The 16,886-nt window shown below is 33.3% G+C and overlaps 1 protein-coding gene across 3 annotated transcripts in view; it reads left to right on the forward strand.

Annotated features, from left to right (window-relative positions):
• The window catches only part of NIPBL (NIPBL cohesin loading factor), a 200,111-nt gene that overhangs the window by 133,031 nt on the left and 50,194 nt on the right, over nt 1-16,886 (forward strand). For all 3 annotated transcript variants that reach the window (XM_040495519.1, XM_040495510.1, XM_040495529.1), the window contains 13 exons: nt 1,043-1,240; nt 1,496-1,567; nt 1,655-1,744; nt 3,316-3,419; nt 5,968-6,054; nt 8,381-8,612; nt 10,028-10,179; nt 10,738-10,818; nt 11,271-11,371; nt 12,685-12,823; nt 14,871-14,953; nt 15,550-15,682; nt 16,430-16,573. In XM_040495519.1, coding sequence (XP_040351453.1) covers nt 1,043-1,240; nt 1,496-1,567; nt 1,655-1,744; nt 3,316-3,419; nt 5,968-6,054; nt 8,381-8,612; nt 10,028-10,179; nt 10,738-10,818; nt 11,271-11,371; nt 12,685-12,823; nt 14,871-14,953; nt 15,550-15,682; nt 16,430-16,573 — 1,616 coding nt within the window. The remainder of the gene's footprint in view (nt 1-1,042; nt 1,241-1,495; nt 1,568-1,654; nt 1,745-3,315; nt 3,420-5,967; nt 6,055-8,380; nt 8,613-10,027; nt 10,180-10,737; nt 10,819-11,270; nt 11,372-12,684; nt 12,824-14,870; nt 14,954-15,549; nt 15,683-16,429; nt 16,574-16,886) is intronic.

Below are 16,886 nucleotides of genomic sequence, written 5' to 3' on the forward strand. Positions count from 1 at the left end.
AAGTGGTCGAAACAAGAATCCCACGATGTAGGACACATTACTTCTCTAACCTAGTTTTAAGTTGTTGGTACTGCATGCAAGAGCAGGTATGGTAAATATTTGTCACTTGTACTGCCCTCAGGCTCTCACAGGACAGACATTTCTAATCAGTCTTTCTTGCTGAAATATGATGCTTTCTCAAGGAAATATAATGTTCTTGGCAGCTATTACCATTTGATCAGAGTTGATGTGTCAGATGAAATCTGTTTGCCAGTTCTGCCTAGAAGTTCCTGTCAATACTGGTGATTTTAGCAGAATGCTTAGACCCTTGGAAAGATGGGGGAGGGACTGAAGGTAACATACATAAATTTGTTTATATAGCATTTATAAGCCTAAAAGCTTTTTTCTTTGGGTTTTTATAAGCTTAAAAGCTTTTTTCTTTGGGTTTAAGCAAATATGTTATTGGGGAACTGAATTCAGTGTGAGTATTTACAACTGTATGGATTTATTCTATCTCTGTAGGCCTGTGACATTAGATTATCAGTCTGTTGAATTTTACCTAAATTGTGGGCTTAACTTGACTTTTAATTGTTGGTATACATGGTTACCCCATATTCTATAACACTTTCTCAAAAGTTTACTTTTCCTCCAAACCCTACTCCCCATCAGTAATCTAAATGCTTTAAGGTGTTTCTGTTTTTCATCCAAATCCTAAATAAAGATTGTTTTGCATGCCTTAATTCATCCTGATGGTTAGATATTATCTTTACTGACTCGCTGATTATATCTTTCTTTGAAATGAGCACTGTTTAATTCCCAGAACATTCCTATCTATATTTGTTAGCAAACCAAATTCATGTAAAAATATTTAAATGTAGATAGATATTGCTAAAATAAGTGATACTATTTCTATACCATAATTCATATTTCTGATTAAACAGAAAAACTCAGAATTTCCTAGACCCACACAATGATTTTCCCCCATGTGGTAAATTTGTGAAGTACAAGCTTTAATAGTCTTTTTAAATGAGGTAAATTATTTGTCATGGGGATTTGCTTTTAGCCTCTAGGAAACGACATAAAAAAGATGATGATAAAGCTTGGGAATATGAAGAACGTGACAGAAGAAGCTCTGGGGATCATAGGAGAAGCGGCCACTCTCATGAAGGAAGAAGGAGTTCAGGTGGTGGTCGTTATCGAAACCGAAGCCCATCAGATTCTGACATGGAAGATTATTCTCCTCCTCCCAGCCTTAGTGAGGGTAATACATCAGTATCAACGGATTTCTTACATAAGCCACCTTAAATTTAGGGGTTTAACTTTGAAGACTCTTTGATACTTTTTTCTGAGTTCATTAACAACTCCTAATTGTTAATCAAGACAAAAGTATGTATTTAGTTTGGAATGGCAGTGGTTATTGTTTAAGTATTTAACGTTCTGGAAGAACCTAAGCGCAAGAATAGAAATATTTTAAGTTGTCTTTCCTGTATTTCAATATTTCTTTTGTTTGATTTAGTTGCTAGAAAAATGAAGAAAAAAGAAAAACAGAAGAAGAGGAAAGCTTATGAACCAAAACTAACACCTGAAGGTAAATTTTTGTCTTTGTTCATAGTGTCAACATCAGTATTCTACTTGTAATGTGATCATAATAAGTTTTTATTTTTTCTTTTTGTAGAAATGATGGATTCTTCAACTTTTAAGAGATTCACAGCCTCAATAGAGAATATTTTGGATAATTTAGAAGATATGGATTTTACTGCATTTGGTAAAATCATTTTAATATATATTTACTTCTAAATATAAAATCAATTTTAAATGTATTTATTTACCTACGTGTCTAGCTTTCTGCCAGTTATCTAGTAGATACAGAGGCATGATTAAGTGCTCTCAAGCAACTTGAAATCTGGTTGTAGAGTCAAGTGTAGTCTATATTGTCAAGAAATTGAAAACTTTAGTATAAAAATCAGGTATTATTAATTATTGATAGTGTCTTAAGAATCCTGAAAGTGCAGTTACCAAGGTAGGTGAGAGTAATTAAGGAAACCTTCATGCAGGTAAGACTTGAGTAGGTCCTAGATAAGGACCTAAATACTAATTTGAGCAGGGATGCAGAAACAGGAACCCATGCATCTGCTCATTTATTCTTATAGCCAATATTTATTGAATACTTGCTCTTTGTCAGTAATATATTAAGTGCTAGAGATGCAAAGATAAATATCCCAGCTCCTGGTTTCAAGTAATACAGAATCTAATACGGAAAACAAAATAGTAAACCAATTAACATACAATAGGATTAATGTAATATTTATATATTATATTCCTTTTATAATAATATGTAAAGATCATATCTATAAATATAAAAATGTAATGTGCTTGCAGTGTTTAGAGCTATTCTCAACCATTTTATGCCACCTTCAGCTGGTACAAACATTTTAACCTAATTTTACAAAAGCCATGTGATATACAATAATTTCTGATATGAGTCCATCTATTTGAAAATGCCTTAAAAGGTATATTACCCTTTATATTACATTACCCTTGATTTTAAAAATATTTGTTTTGTCAGAGTTACTTGCCTAAGTATCATTAATGCATTTCTCCATTATTTGGAGTAGCAGTTTTGTCATTTATAAAACTCCAGTGGTGTGCTGAGAAACTGTCTCCCATGTCATTGAAGATCCCAACCAGAAGACAGATGACACTCTCAAATTGGGATAATTTGAGGAGGACTTACTTACAAAGAGACCAGTTTCAGAGTTAGGGACAGAATAGTGCCAGAATCCAGGGTTAACAACCATGAAACTGTTACCATCGCTGCTCCAAAAGGAACAAGGGTAAAGAGAAGTTACAGAACTCTCACTCTGTAGGGAAAAAAATATCGTAGACTGCCTTGAAAAAAGGCAGTAACCTTTTGGTCAGAGGACATAGGCAGCCTGAGGAGACCGTACAAGGAAGGAGTCACAGATATAAATACCCTGACCTCACTCTCCTTCTTTTTAGATCTTCTGACAGGGCACCCCACTAGCTGTACCCAAACAGAAGCCAGAGGGCATGAGAGACTGTTATGTAGTGCACACAGGTCAGCCCCCTGGGGCAGAGAACTTGGTTGAGAGTGAAGACACGAGATCTGAGTCCTCTTTCCATCCCAGTCAGAGCTCTAGTTTTAATCCCTGTCCTCGCTCGTTAGGGGTGCGCTTGAGGTGTGCAGAAGCCTCTTAGGTTGTTATTTGTTTAGTTTGTTTATATTTGTCTATGTGTCCAGAAATTTTATTAAAAAATTAAACTTACTATTTTGAGCTATGTATTCTCCCTTAATTGTTTGGTTTGGTTTTTCAGGTGATGATGATGAAATTCCTCAGGAACTTCTCTTAGGAAAACACCAGCTTAATGAACTCGGCAGTGAATCTGCTAAAATTAAAGCAATGGGTATAATGGATAAGGTATCTCACTAAAGTAAATTTTATATATTTACTTAAGGTCTGATCTTTGAAATTAAAGTTTCCAAGGCAAATTACAAAGTTTACATAAAGTAAATAATACTGAAAACGATTTCTGGTTGCCTTCTGAGAGGCTAACTGAATTTTTTTTTTTTTTAAACTTGAATCAAAGAAGTATTCTGTAAATTATTCTAAAGAAAACTGTATCTTATTGCACCGAAAGAGGCATGGGCCTGGATTTTTTTTTCCACTGTTTTTCTTGTTATTGTCTCAGATATTCAGATTATTTAAATGTAGAAATACACTAAATTTTTCCTTGGCGTTTGCTTTAGCCATTTAGAGTGGTAAAAGGGTAATGCTACAGTTTCAGCACATTAATTGTTAATAAGTACATAGTCTCATTGCTGTAGGCTTTATAATAATTTTTGTGAGTTGTCTTTCCTGTGAGCTCTCTGTTGCTAAATAGTCTCATTCTTTTCTAATGAAATAGCAGAGTATTTTTCATTGATAATAACTTCAGACAATAGTGACAGCATCAAGGGATAGCTTCCCATAATCTTTATGAGCCACCATTCACTTCCTAAACTACTGCATGATTGCTGTGCAGATACAATTTCAAGATGAATCCTCTCTCCTCCTCTTCTCTCTCTCTCTTTTTTTTTTAAATTTATTTATTTATTTTGAGAGAGAGCGAGAGAGAACGTATGAGTGGGAGGGGCAGAGAGAGAGAATCCCAGGCAGGCTCCATGCTGTCAGCACAGAGCTAGACGCCAGGCTCGATCTCACAAACCATAAGATCATGACCTGAGCCATCCAGGTGCCCCTCTCCTCTTCTAACCAGGGCAGGTTCCTTTTGTACAGAATTATCTGTTCTCTGTATCTGTGAATTGGGTTGGTTTTTGTTGGTTTTAGATTCCACAGGTGAGATCATATGTCATTTGTCTTTGACTTATTTCTCTTAGTGTAATGCCCTCAAGGACCAATCATGTTGTCACATATGGCAAGATTTCCTTTTTTATGGCAAAATAATATTCCATCGTGTATATACCACATTTTGTTTGCTCATTCATCCATCTCTGGACACTGTGGATGCTTCCATGTCTTGGCTATTGTAAATAATGATGCAGTGAACATGGGGGTGCATATATCTTTTTAAGTTAGTGTTTTCTTCTCCTTCACATAAATACCCAGAAGTGGAATTGATGGATCTTATGGTAGTTCTGTTTTTAGTTTTGAGGACCCTCCATATTGTTTTCCATAGTGGCTGCACCCAATTACATTCCCACCAGTAGTGCACAAGGGTTTCCATGAATTTGTGTTTTAAAGCCAGACATATCACATAGTTAACCAATAATTAATGTGCTATTAGTTCATAGTATTGCTATGTGCAGAGAGAGAGGATGATTTATTGTATAGGAATATGTCATCAGTTTTCTGAGATGACACTTCCAATCCTAAGTTTATTTCATAAATTCTGTTATTATATATAGCTATTATTTCTGTTTCTCAAAGTGAATTTGCTGAGTATTTTCAAAGTATGGGAAGTTTACCAAAGTCTCAGTAGTTTAGGGGCACCTCGGTGGCTCAGTTGGCTGTGTCGGACCCTTGATTTTGGCTCAGGTCATGATTTCACAGTTCGTGAGATCTTGCTCTGTGTCAGGCTTTGTGCTGACAGTGTGGAGCCTGCTTGGGATTCTCTCTCTCTGCCTCTCCCCCACTTGTGCGCCCATTTTTCTTCCCCACCCCTTCTCTCTTTCAAAATAAATAACCTTTTTTTTTTTTTTTTTAAAGTCTTGGTAGTTTGGGGCCCCTGGGTGGCTCAGTCGGGTTAAGCATCCAACTTTGGCTCCAGTCGTGATCTCACGGTTCGTGGGTTCAAACCCCGTGTTGGGCTCTGTGCTGACAGCTTAGAGCCTGGAGCCTGCTTCAGATTCTGTGTCTCCCTCTCTCTCTGTCCCTCTCCCGCTTGCACTCTGTCTCTCTCTCTCTCTCAAAAATAAACATTAAAATAAAAATTTAGGGGCTCAGTTGGTTAAGCATCCAACTTGCTCAGGTCATGATCTCACAGTTCATGGGTTGGAGCCCCCATGTGCTGCTCTGTGTTGACACCTCAGAGCCTGGAGCCTACTTCCGATTCTGTCTCCCTCTCTCTCTCTGATCCTCCCCCACTTGTGTTCCTTCTCTCTCTCTCCAAAAAATAAACGTAAAGTCTCAGTATGCGTGTGTGTTCGTTCGTTCATATGCATGTTCAGGGTCACTGCCACAAGAACAGGGGCCAGGCATCAGAACAAACTCAGTCTTCACAAGCTATATGTTAAGAGTAGTAATGTGCATTTGTGCCCATTCTTTGTTTGCTTTTCTGTCCTTGAGAAACAAGGGATTAATTCTCTACATAATTCAGATTTAAATAGAGAATCTAAGTGGGAAAATTTTCTTTTCTCACTCTTTAATATATTCTGTAGCCCAAAGGTGATAATTGTACACAATGTTTCTTGAATAATTTATTACTTTTACAAATGATTGATTGTAAAAAATTGTGTTGCTATTTCAGCTTTCCACTGACAAAACTGTGAAAGTCCTAAATATCTTGGAGAAGAATATTCAAGATGGGTCCAAGCTTTCCACTTTGTTAAATCATGTAAGTTTAAGATCCATATTGTTAATTTTACCTTTACCTTTACTAAAGTTTTTTCAAAAGAACTTTGATTTGTAGGGAAATCCCAAATTACATTAATTTAAGCTAAACTACCATTTGCTAGTTATGTTCATTAGTGCTGCTGCTAAATTACAGTTAGTAATTCAAAATTACATTGTCAGTTCACTGCTTTGACATAAGCAACAGATTTAAATTCATTTCAGTTTACAGAATTGATCTGTAATCTTACATTATGCTCTTCCTTGTGTAAGTGGATGAGTGTGTTTAAAATATTTTTTCATTTATGAAATGATAGTAATTCTTTTTCTTGACCTTTCCTGAAGAATTAAATAGTTAGAAACTTTATGTTGATTTCCTAATGTATCCTAAAACAGGAATCCTTATATAACATTTTTATACCTTGTTCAAATGGTCATTGAAAAGATTAAATCAAATAATTCATGTTAAGTACTTAACAGTGTCTCCACATCTTAAGTTCTCAATAAACATTAGCAAATGTTAATGTGCTAATGGCAAATGTTTATGTGAAAAGCAGTAGCAACATAATGTAATGGTTTGTAAACTGATTAAAATAAATGACCTGGAGTCTACCTTCCTAGCAGTGTAGCTGACTTTCAAAATCATGTCTATATTTGAATTGATCTTGATAGCTCTACCATTAATAAATGGAAACACTGATGCTTATAGGCATTTATTATGAGATAAGAATTTGGGAAAGTTTTGAGTTACTGAATTTTCCTTATTTTTAAAACCTGATTACAAAACTATTGTATTTATTATAGAAAATTTCCAAAACACAACAAGCTCAAAACGGTCCGTCCATATTCTCATCTAGCAGTAACCACTATTAACACTTTTGATGTATCCTAAAACACTTAGTACATGCACTGGATCTTATGAGAGAAGTGTTCTTGGTATTTGTAGAAGCCACAGGATTGCTAAGTGATCTACATGGAATAAAAAAATCTAGAAAAATAATCTCACGATATTTCTATTAAATATATCTATATTTTTCCAATGCCCTTTTTAAATTAGTTTTTGAATGAGAAACAGAGGGCCTAGAGAAACCTATAGTGGCAATCTACTACGTCCTTAATCTACAAATTTTTTTAAAAGACTTTGACGAGAAATGGTAACAAATGTCAAGAATCTAGAGTTCTGGAGAGCTGGCAGACTCAGTCTTACTGAAATTATTCTACTTCCTGAAGCCTTAGCATTATTTAATGTGTTGCAGGTAGCCTTAACATTTGGCATGAATGATGAACGTTCTTAACTGACTATTCCATACAACAATTTTATTGTCTAAGAAAGGCTACTTTATCTTATTTTTTTGAGTAGGTATGTAAGCAGTAAAATGAAAAAAAGCTTAGAGAAGTAGGAAAAAATAATGGAGTTTCTGGCATTAGTGATTAGAAAGCCCTTCTCTGCTTTACATATATCATGATTTTGTTTGTTTCATTTCCCAATGTATATAAGCTTTGAATAACATGCATTTGAAAGTATTCCTGGAGTGTAAAGTTTGTATTTCATAAATTAAGGATGTGATAGGATTCTCACTCTCAAAGTAAGATTAAAAGCACTCCTTCCCAATTATAATGTAAGTTGCTAGTATGTAAATTAAAATGCAGTCTTCTGTCAGTTGAATTATCCATTTTAGAAAATAACTTATGTTTTCAGTAGTCTGCATAATAACCACTTTAATCTCTGTTTCAAAAATACGGTGATGTTTGAAAACAAGTAATAGGAATGAGACTATTACATTTTACTACTTTTAAGTGAGGTCTACTGTTGTTTTCATATTTGCTTCGTTCTCACGATAGCAAGCAGAACTTACAAAGTTTTGACTGTCATAATGTTTATACCCCAAACACAAAATTATTTATATAAATTACAGTCTTTAGCTAATAAATCTTAGGTTTGGATAAAGTACATAGAAGATAAAGATAACTATAACTTTGTCATTGGAGTGTCATCTAGTGGTGAAATTAGGAGATAGAGTATATTATGTTTGAAAACTTTGAAATAAAAATCTTAAAGTAATATCAGTTTTGTACTTCATTCCTGATGTTCATGCATGTACATGCACTGGGGCACTTGACTGGCAGTAGAGCATATGACTCTTGGTCTCAGGGTCGTGAGTTCAAGCCTCACATTGGGTGTAGAGCTTACTTTAAAAAAAAAAAAGTACATACATAAAAATACTTAACATGTGTCCACTAGGGAAAATCAAATATATCTCTTTTTTAATATATATTTTAACCTATAAATGTGTTTGTTTCCATTTCACTAACAATGTGCTGTTTTATAGAATAATGATACTGAAGAAGAAGAAAGATTATGGAGAGACCTTATTATGGAGAGAGTTACAAAATCAGCAGATGCCTGTCTTACAACTATCAACATTATGACATCCCCTAACATGCCAAAAGCTGTATATATTGAGGATGTAATTGAAAGAGTTATACAATACACTAAATTTCATTTGCAGAATACGCTCTATCCTCAGTATGATCCTGTTTACAGACTAGATCCTCATGGAGGTTGGTTTGCCTGTTTATATTGAAAGCTGTTGAGTATAATGTCAAAATTTTCTATAATTTTATTATGTTGGATGGGTCAGAATGCAAGAACTTAAAATGGCCAAAATTTATTAGATCCCATAAATTATAATAAATACTGGCTTTAATTTACCTAGAGTATAGAACTTTTAGTTAATCTAGTACTGTTTAAGTGTAATTTCTTTAGCAAATATTTACATATATTAGAAGTAATTTCTACTGGTTAGGGAAAAATCCCAGATAATATGAGCTTTTGGTTCTATTTATCCCTTCCCCCTAATTTTATGCAGAATATAGGTTATCCACAAAATGAATTGATTCAAGATGTATATTCTTTGTCTTATTTATAACCTTTATAAATGAACAGTGAAATAGTTAACGTATATATATTTAAAAAGAGAGGAGGGCACCTGGGTGGCTCAGTTGGTTAAGCGTCCAGCTTTGGCTCAGGGCATGATCTCATGTTTCACGGGTTCCAGCCCTGTGTTGGGCTCTGTTCTGACGGCTCAGAGCCTGGAGCCTGTTTCCAATTCTGTGTCTCCCTCTGTCTCTGCCCTCTCCTGTTCACGCTGTCTCTTTCTGTCAAAAATAAATAAATGTTAAAAAAAAATTTTTTTTAATAAAAAGAGGGGAATATACTAGGTGTTCATGAATAATCTATAATTAATTACTTATTGTTTAATAATTGCAAGTTAATGGAAAGGGAAATAGAATCTTACCATTCTGCACCAATGAGAAAAAATAGAAAGGTAAGTATTTTATAAGAATTTTGGTAGCCACTGAAATGTGCCATAGATTATCTGTTACAAGAATGATTACTTACAGGGCGCATGGATGGCTCAGTCAGTTAAGCATCGGACTCTTGGTTTTGGCTTAGGTCATGATCTCACCATTCGTGAGATCAAGCCTGCATTGGCCTCATGCTGATAGTGTAGAGCCTACTTGGAATATTCTGTCTCTCTGTCTGTCTCTCTCGAAATAAATAAACTTACAAAAAAAAGAACGACTACTATCTAAATATCCCTAGAGAATAAATTTCTTTTTTTTTTTAATATTTGTTTATTTCTGAGAGAGAGGGAGCAAGGAGGGGAGGGTCAGAGAGAGAGGGAGAGATAGAATCCCAAGCTGCATTGACAGCGTAGACCTCCACATGGGGCTCAATCTCGCAAACTGAGATAATGACCTGAGTCGGATGCTTAGCCAACTGAGCCACCTAGAGGCCCCGAGAATATTTCTGTTTTAATAAATACCAGCTTTATTTGCCATGTTGTATATTTATGTACCACCCCCTCCCCCTAGAAAAGTGTTCCCTTAATTCATAAAACAGTTTTATTACTGTTTTTTAAAAATTATTAAAAGTTGATAAATTACTTGTTTTGAATTTTTTTTCATTTTAGGAGGCTTGTTAAGTTCAAAAGCAAAACGGGCTAAATGTTCTACCCACAAGCAGAGAGTAATAGTAATGCTTTATAATAAAGTTTGTGACATTGTTAGCAGCTTATCAGAATTGCTAGAGATACAACTTCTCACAGACACAACAATTCTTCAGGTAAGTGTTTTTTGAAGCATTTTGTTACATTTCTAGACCAAACGACTTAAGAATACAGGGTCTGAGTTTAGTATAACCTTGCTTACTCAGTAATAATGGCATCACTATGTTAATTTTTTCCATTCAGAGTATATCTAAAGTGAAGAATTACAAGTCCAGGGAAGTTTTAAAAAACATTTAGGGCACAGGATAGGTGAATGTAGAATTTAAATTCTAGAATTTAGAGTTTAGAGATAAATGATCATTTCCTTTGAAATATGCCAGGATATTTTCATCCAGAGTAGCAAAATGTTTTGTTTCTTTATATTCTTGTGACATTTATCAACCCAACATGGGGAGATCAGAGGAATGGCCACTATAAAGGAAGGTAAGTGCTGATGTGTTTGAGGGTGAAAGGAGCAGAAACAGAACTAGGTAGATACTGATGATTAATGAGCGTTAAGAAAATGCTGTCTCAGTTTTTTCTGGTAAGTTTATGAATGTTTTGAAATTTAGTTAATGTAGAATGTTTCTGAAATTAACTAGAGATGTATACTGATTACTTTTTTATGTGTACAGGTATCATCAATGGGAATAACACCATTTTTTGTGGAAAATGTCAGTGAACTACAATTGTGTGCCATTAAGTTAGTCACTGCAGTAAGTATAATCAATTCATACTTTTTGTTATCCCCCCCAGAAAAATATATCCAAACTTGCCAACATTAATGCAGATTCAAGTTTTCCATAGATTTATTTCAACATAAGGACTGTTTTTGTGTGCCTTATATTTTAAACACTTCTAAACTTTTAAAAATAACTTCAGTTAATAATTCCTGAATATCTACAATTAAATCAAAATTATTTAAAATCACTTAAATCTTGTCTTTCATCTCTAAGGTAGCATACTCCTATAAATGAAACTAGTATATTCTAACTTCTACAAGAATGTTATTATAATTAATGATGGAAAAGTTGTACAGATTAAGTCATTGTCATTGAAGATGTTGAAAACATTTTTATTTTAAATGGCAGATATTTTTTATCACATGATATAGTATTTCTGTTTTCAAATAATTATAATAATTTGAAATCTTATAATTACTAAACAGGTATTCTCAAGATATGAAAAACATAGGCAGTTAATTTTGGAAGAAATTTTTACTTCACTTGCAAGATTACCAACCAGCAAGAGGAGTTTGAGGAACTTCAGGTAAGTAATTATAGCAAAGACCAAGTACAGTGAAGAATTGCATTATATTATAATCCTTATATATTTATTCCTCATCATCCCTGATTTTTATTTTAGTGATCAGATAAAAGCGAGGCAATTCAGTCAGAGCAGCATGAAGAATAACTCAGATATGTGCAAAAACAGTGCACATTTGGGGGACTTAAAGAAGTTCCTTCATCCTCAAGTGTAAAAATCTATGATGAGGTTTTTCAGTCTTGGTGCTGTGGACATTTTGGATAGATAATACTTTGTTGTACAAGACTGTTGTTGTATACATTGTAAGATGCTTAGCAGCATCCCTGACTTATACCTTCTAGGTGACAAGAGAACCACTGCCTCCCCTTCTAATTGGCACAACCAAAATTTTCTCCAGACACTGGCAGATGTCCCCTGAGGGTCAAAATCATCCTTGGTTAAGCCATAATAGAAAATAGGGCTTGAAAAAGTCAAAGGCAGTTCAAGTGTTTTATAGGCCATACTAAGGAATTTAGATTTAATCCTTTATATAGTAGGAAGTCATGGAGACTAAAGGCTCTTAATTCACTAAGCACAGAGTAACTGAGAAATGTTATACACTGCTGTGGTCAGCATGATTTTCTTTGTTGTCATAGGGTATCATTAGCATAACTATCATTATAATATTCCTGACTGATTAAGTGTATTAACCTGGCATATAGGATTATGTTTAGATTGCTTTGAAGGCTATCTTACATAAAATAATTATTTTTACCTTAATTTTTTAGCCTCATTGTGTATAGTCTATTAAACATAAAGAAAAACTATCAGCATATAAAAGAAGTCTTACACCTTTACCGTATCTTTAGAATTGAAGATTTAGAATTTGATTTTTTACATTCTGTGCCACTGGCCTTGTACCCTAGGATAGATGATCAAGAGCTGACTGTGTAGCAAATTTTAATAAGAAAATGAGTACCAGAATGCATGGGCATTTGGAAATCTTGAAGACTTTCCTCATTTTAAAAATCATTTTGAGAAATGTTTGATACTATCCATTTATAAATTTTTATCTGCAGTGCATATAAAGTATAGAAATTTGTATTAAATATTGTATTTTTCCTTTGACCACTTTAATTATCTAAGTATTTATAGGCATTGAATTGGTATTTTTTCTAATTTATTAAAAACAGACATAAGGACACTATTGTAAGCACTAAAGATAATGTCTAGAAATATTGGTAAAGCGTCCTGAATTTTCAGATGATAACATGACGAGTCAAGTTGAACTTCTCTTTGTTCTTTGTATGATTTAAATATTTTCTTCTTCATTAAAGGTTAAATAGTAGTGATATGGATGGAGAGCCTATGTATATTCAGATGGTTACAGCACTGGTTTTGCAACTAATTCAGTGTGTTGTACATTTACCATCATCAGAGAAGGACTCTAATTCAGAAGAGGACTCAAATAAAAAAGTAAGGAATCTTTTATAACTCCATACTTTTATAGGAAGCAGCACCTAAATTCTCTACGATTCTTGTAAAACTGAAGTTCTTAATTAGGACTTTTAAGACTGGTCTTTGGGATCCTTATATAGAGCACAGGATTAGTTTTTAGGAAACCTGAGTTCTGGTATTGACGATTTTATCTACTAGTCACAAAACATATAGATCGTTTTATTTTTTTTTTATATATTTTTTTTCCAACATTTATTTTATTTTTGGGACAGAGAGAGACAGAGCATGAATGGGGGAGGGGCAGAGAGAGAGGGAGACACAGAACTGGAAACAGGCTCCAGGCTCTGAGCCATCAGCCCAGAGCCTGATGCGGGGCTCGAACTCACGGACCGCGAGATCGTGACCTGGCTGAAGTCGGACGCTTAACCGACTGCGCCACCCAGGCGCCCCTAGATCATTTTAATATGAGTTTGTTTGCTCAGTTGTAAATTGGGTATGATAATACCTAACAAGCTTTTTGTATCACCTTGTAAGTTCAAGTGAGATAGTGGATGTGTAAGTGATTATTATAACTGTCTGTACTAATGCATACATATAATTGTAATAATATGTAATATGTAATAAAATGTAATTAATTTTCATGCAGAAGTAATGAACACTCTCACTGTTGAGTAAATTATAGCTAAGATTTGCTTTTGGTTTTATGGCTTTTACCTATCAATGCTTATAATTTTTCCAGGTTCTTATAGTATTACAAAAATTCAAAAGAAACAGGAATGATTCTTTCTATATTCTGTTATTTTCAGAATTTTGTGTATGTATATAATAGTATGTGTGTATATATATATATATATATATATATATATAATTAATTAAGTAAATGAATAAGTGAAAAATGCAGATCAAGAAAGTTGAGGTCACTGTCCCAATCTGATTTTTCTCTCCCGTCTTTCCTTCCTTATCTTTGGTAACAGGTATCATGAGAATGTTTAGCTCCTTCCATATATTTATTTATTTATCTGCATAAATTTAATGTAGAATTTTTTTAATTTACAGAAGTGATATAGCTAATTTTTTCAGTCAATATTGTTATTAATACATAAAACTAATACCAGATTCCTTTTACTTAAACATATATAACTGTATCACAACTTAAGAGTTTCTCTAGGTATACTTAGAAGTAGAATATTAAATAGTGTACATGCATTTTTAACTTGTCAGTTTGCTCAGCAAAGTGGTATTTTAGCTTTCTTTCTGTTAGATTTTATTTATTCTGGTCAGTCTGAAATGATACCATATTTTATTTTGTATATTCCTGGTAACTAGTGAGCTTTTTCATGTATTTATTCACCATTGGATTTCTGAAACTTTGAACAGACTGTTTATATCCCGTTCTTTAAATTTCTAATAAAGGAATTGAATTTTCTTTTGCATTATATTTCACCATTTCATAAACTTTGAGCTTGGATTGTCTTTTTCTAAATTCTTTTTGTATTTTCAGTCAGGTTCTGCTCACCTAGATCATAAGAAATTATTGACACCGCATTTGCTTAACCACATTTGTTAGTCTTGCATATTTTAATAAATTAAAATGAAGTCAATATTTTTATTTAGTTTTTATAAGGCATTTAAATGTGTTTACTAAGGGTGTCTGGGTGGTTCAGTCGATTGAGTGACTGACTTCCGCTCATGTCACAGTCACGCAATTTGTCGGTTCGAGCCCCACACTGGGCTCTGTGCTGACAGCTCAGAGCCTGAAGCCTGCTTCAGATTCTGTGTCTCCCTCTCTCTCGCTACCCCTCCCCTGTCTCTTTCTCTCTCAAAAATAAATAAACATTAAAAAATTTTTAAGAAAAAAAATTTTTTATTTAAAAAAAATTTAAGAAAATGTGTTTGCTAATTGTAGCTTATTTCTTTATATATCAAAGAATAGTCTAAGCTTCTTAGTGTTTAAATGTATCACCCCTATTCAGTAGTAACATGGCAATAGCAACTGAACTAACCTTTTTTTTTTTTTTTTTTGGTTATTTTTTATACCTATACAAATTCATTTTTCTCAATCTAGGTTGACCAAGATGTTGTCATTACCAACTCTTATGAAACAGCCATGAGAACAGCCCAAAACTTCCTTTCCATCTTCCTTAAAAAGTGAGCAAAATTAACATAATCTGATTTTTATTTCCCCAGGATAGAAAATAGTTCCTTTATTGTATATAAATGGTTAATCCAGTTTCCTGCCGTAACCTGAACCTTGAATGTGTCACCTTGGCCCTTGAATTCCTGATGTTTAAAATGAGGCAGTTGAAATATTAAAAATCCTAAATCTTGTGAGCTAGCTTATATGTTTGACTCCACAAGTTAAAGTACCAGATTGAAATTCTATAATTTTTCTTCAGTAAATTTGGGGGCATTCTAATTGATAGGAAAGTTTGTGGAGAGTGGTTTACTTGGCCTTCATAGGAATTTGTGGTAATCTCAGAAAAAGAGTAGTCATTTTAAAAAATGTGGTGTACTTACCGGAAAGTTAATGTTTATAATAGTCAATAAATGAATTACCTATAATAGAGGGAAGAATGAAATTTGAGAAATAGATTCATTTTAAGCTATGTTATTTATATTTAATGTACTCTCTTATACCTTATTATTAGATATGGGGAAGAGAAAGCTTAGTTAACAAAATTTCAATCATATTGATGGACAAGTCACCTAAATTCACAGCCTTTTCCGTATTTATCTTTGAACAGATGTGGTAGTAAGCAAGGTGAAGAAGATTACAGACCACTATTTGAAAATTTTGTTCAAGACCTTCTTTCAACAGTCAATAAGCCTGAATGGCCAGCTGCTGAACTACTCCTTAGTTTGTTAGGGAGACTGTTGGTAAGAGTATAGCATTTAAAGATTATTAGATTACTAGAAGACAACATAATGAGGATGTACTCTGATTCACAGATGATGAATTCTTTAAAAATGTGTAAGGAAATATGACCATTGCATCTTTATTTTTGCATGTGCATAACTGTACACAATACTGTCAATATTTGGTAGAAAACTTTGAAATCTTGTGACTTTTGGTGCTTTCATTTCATTACAGAAGATAACAGTACTTTAAAAACTTTGGGGTGGGGTTGGAAGTATATTGTTAGTTAAAAGCATCTCAATACTCAATCATAAATTATTATAGTTAATTCATTTCAAAGCATGAAACTGATTAATGTGAATTCTTTTTTATCATTAAGAATATCTAAAAACATGACACTTTCTAGTTCTCATGTAATACAATAGGAAAATGCAAAGAAGTATTATGATTTCTCTTTTTATTTTTAAACTATATTTAGACTTCTGCAATACAAATCGTTACAAAGCTTTTGGGACCCTTACATTCTGTGAACTGGAAAACATACATATAAACAGTTGAGCCTACATTTTAACAAACATGACTGTGTTCTTAGGTTTAATCTGTACTTTTTTTTAATGAAAATGTTCAGAAAGCAACCACTTCATGGGACAATATCACAAGAAAAAATACTTAAATTTCAAATAATACAACATAGATTTGGAATTTGATGATAAATTGCTATTAAAAATGTCATAAATTGATTAAATAAAGATTATTTTGATGTTTAGGTTCATCAATTCAGTAACAAGTCAACAGAGATGGCTTTAAGAGTGGCATCTCTTGATTACCTTGGAACTGTTGCTGCACGATTAAGGAAAGATGCCGTTACAAGCAAAATGGATCAAGGGTCAATAGAACGAATTTTAAAACAGGTATTGAGATCAAGGATTAAAATTATGGGGATAAATATTAGTTAAGTACTTTCTTTAGGTATTCTTATATTAGTGTTACATTTCATTTTATAAATTCAAAATAAGATCATGCATTTCCAAAAGTGGACTTTTCAAAAACCCCACAGAGAAAGTTAATACCTTAGAGTGAATTATAGTGTCTAACAGGAAGTTTTAAGTGATTTATATAAATCATTAGTCTAATTTCTTTGTGTGAACTGCTTTTATGAATGTGTGATGCTGTTTCTATTTTATTTAACTAAGTTTTATTTAAGTCTTTAATTTACTAAGATGT

Source organism: Herpailurus yagouaroundi, unplaced genomic scaffold (assembly GCF_014898765.1).
Source record: "Herpailurus yagouaroundi ecotype Mexico unplaced genomic scaffold, PumYag 29, whole genome shotgun sequence".
Classification (NCBI taxonomy): domain Eukaryota; kingdom Metazoa; phylum Chordata; class Mammalia; order Carnivora; family Felidae; genus Herpailurus; species Herpailurus yagouaroundi.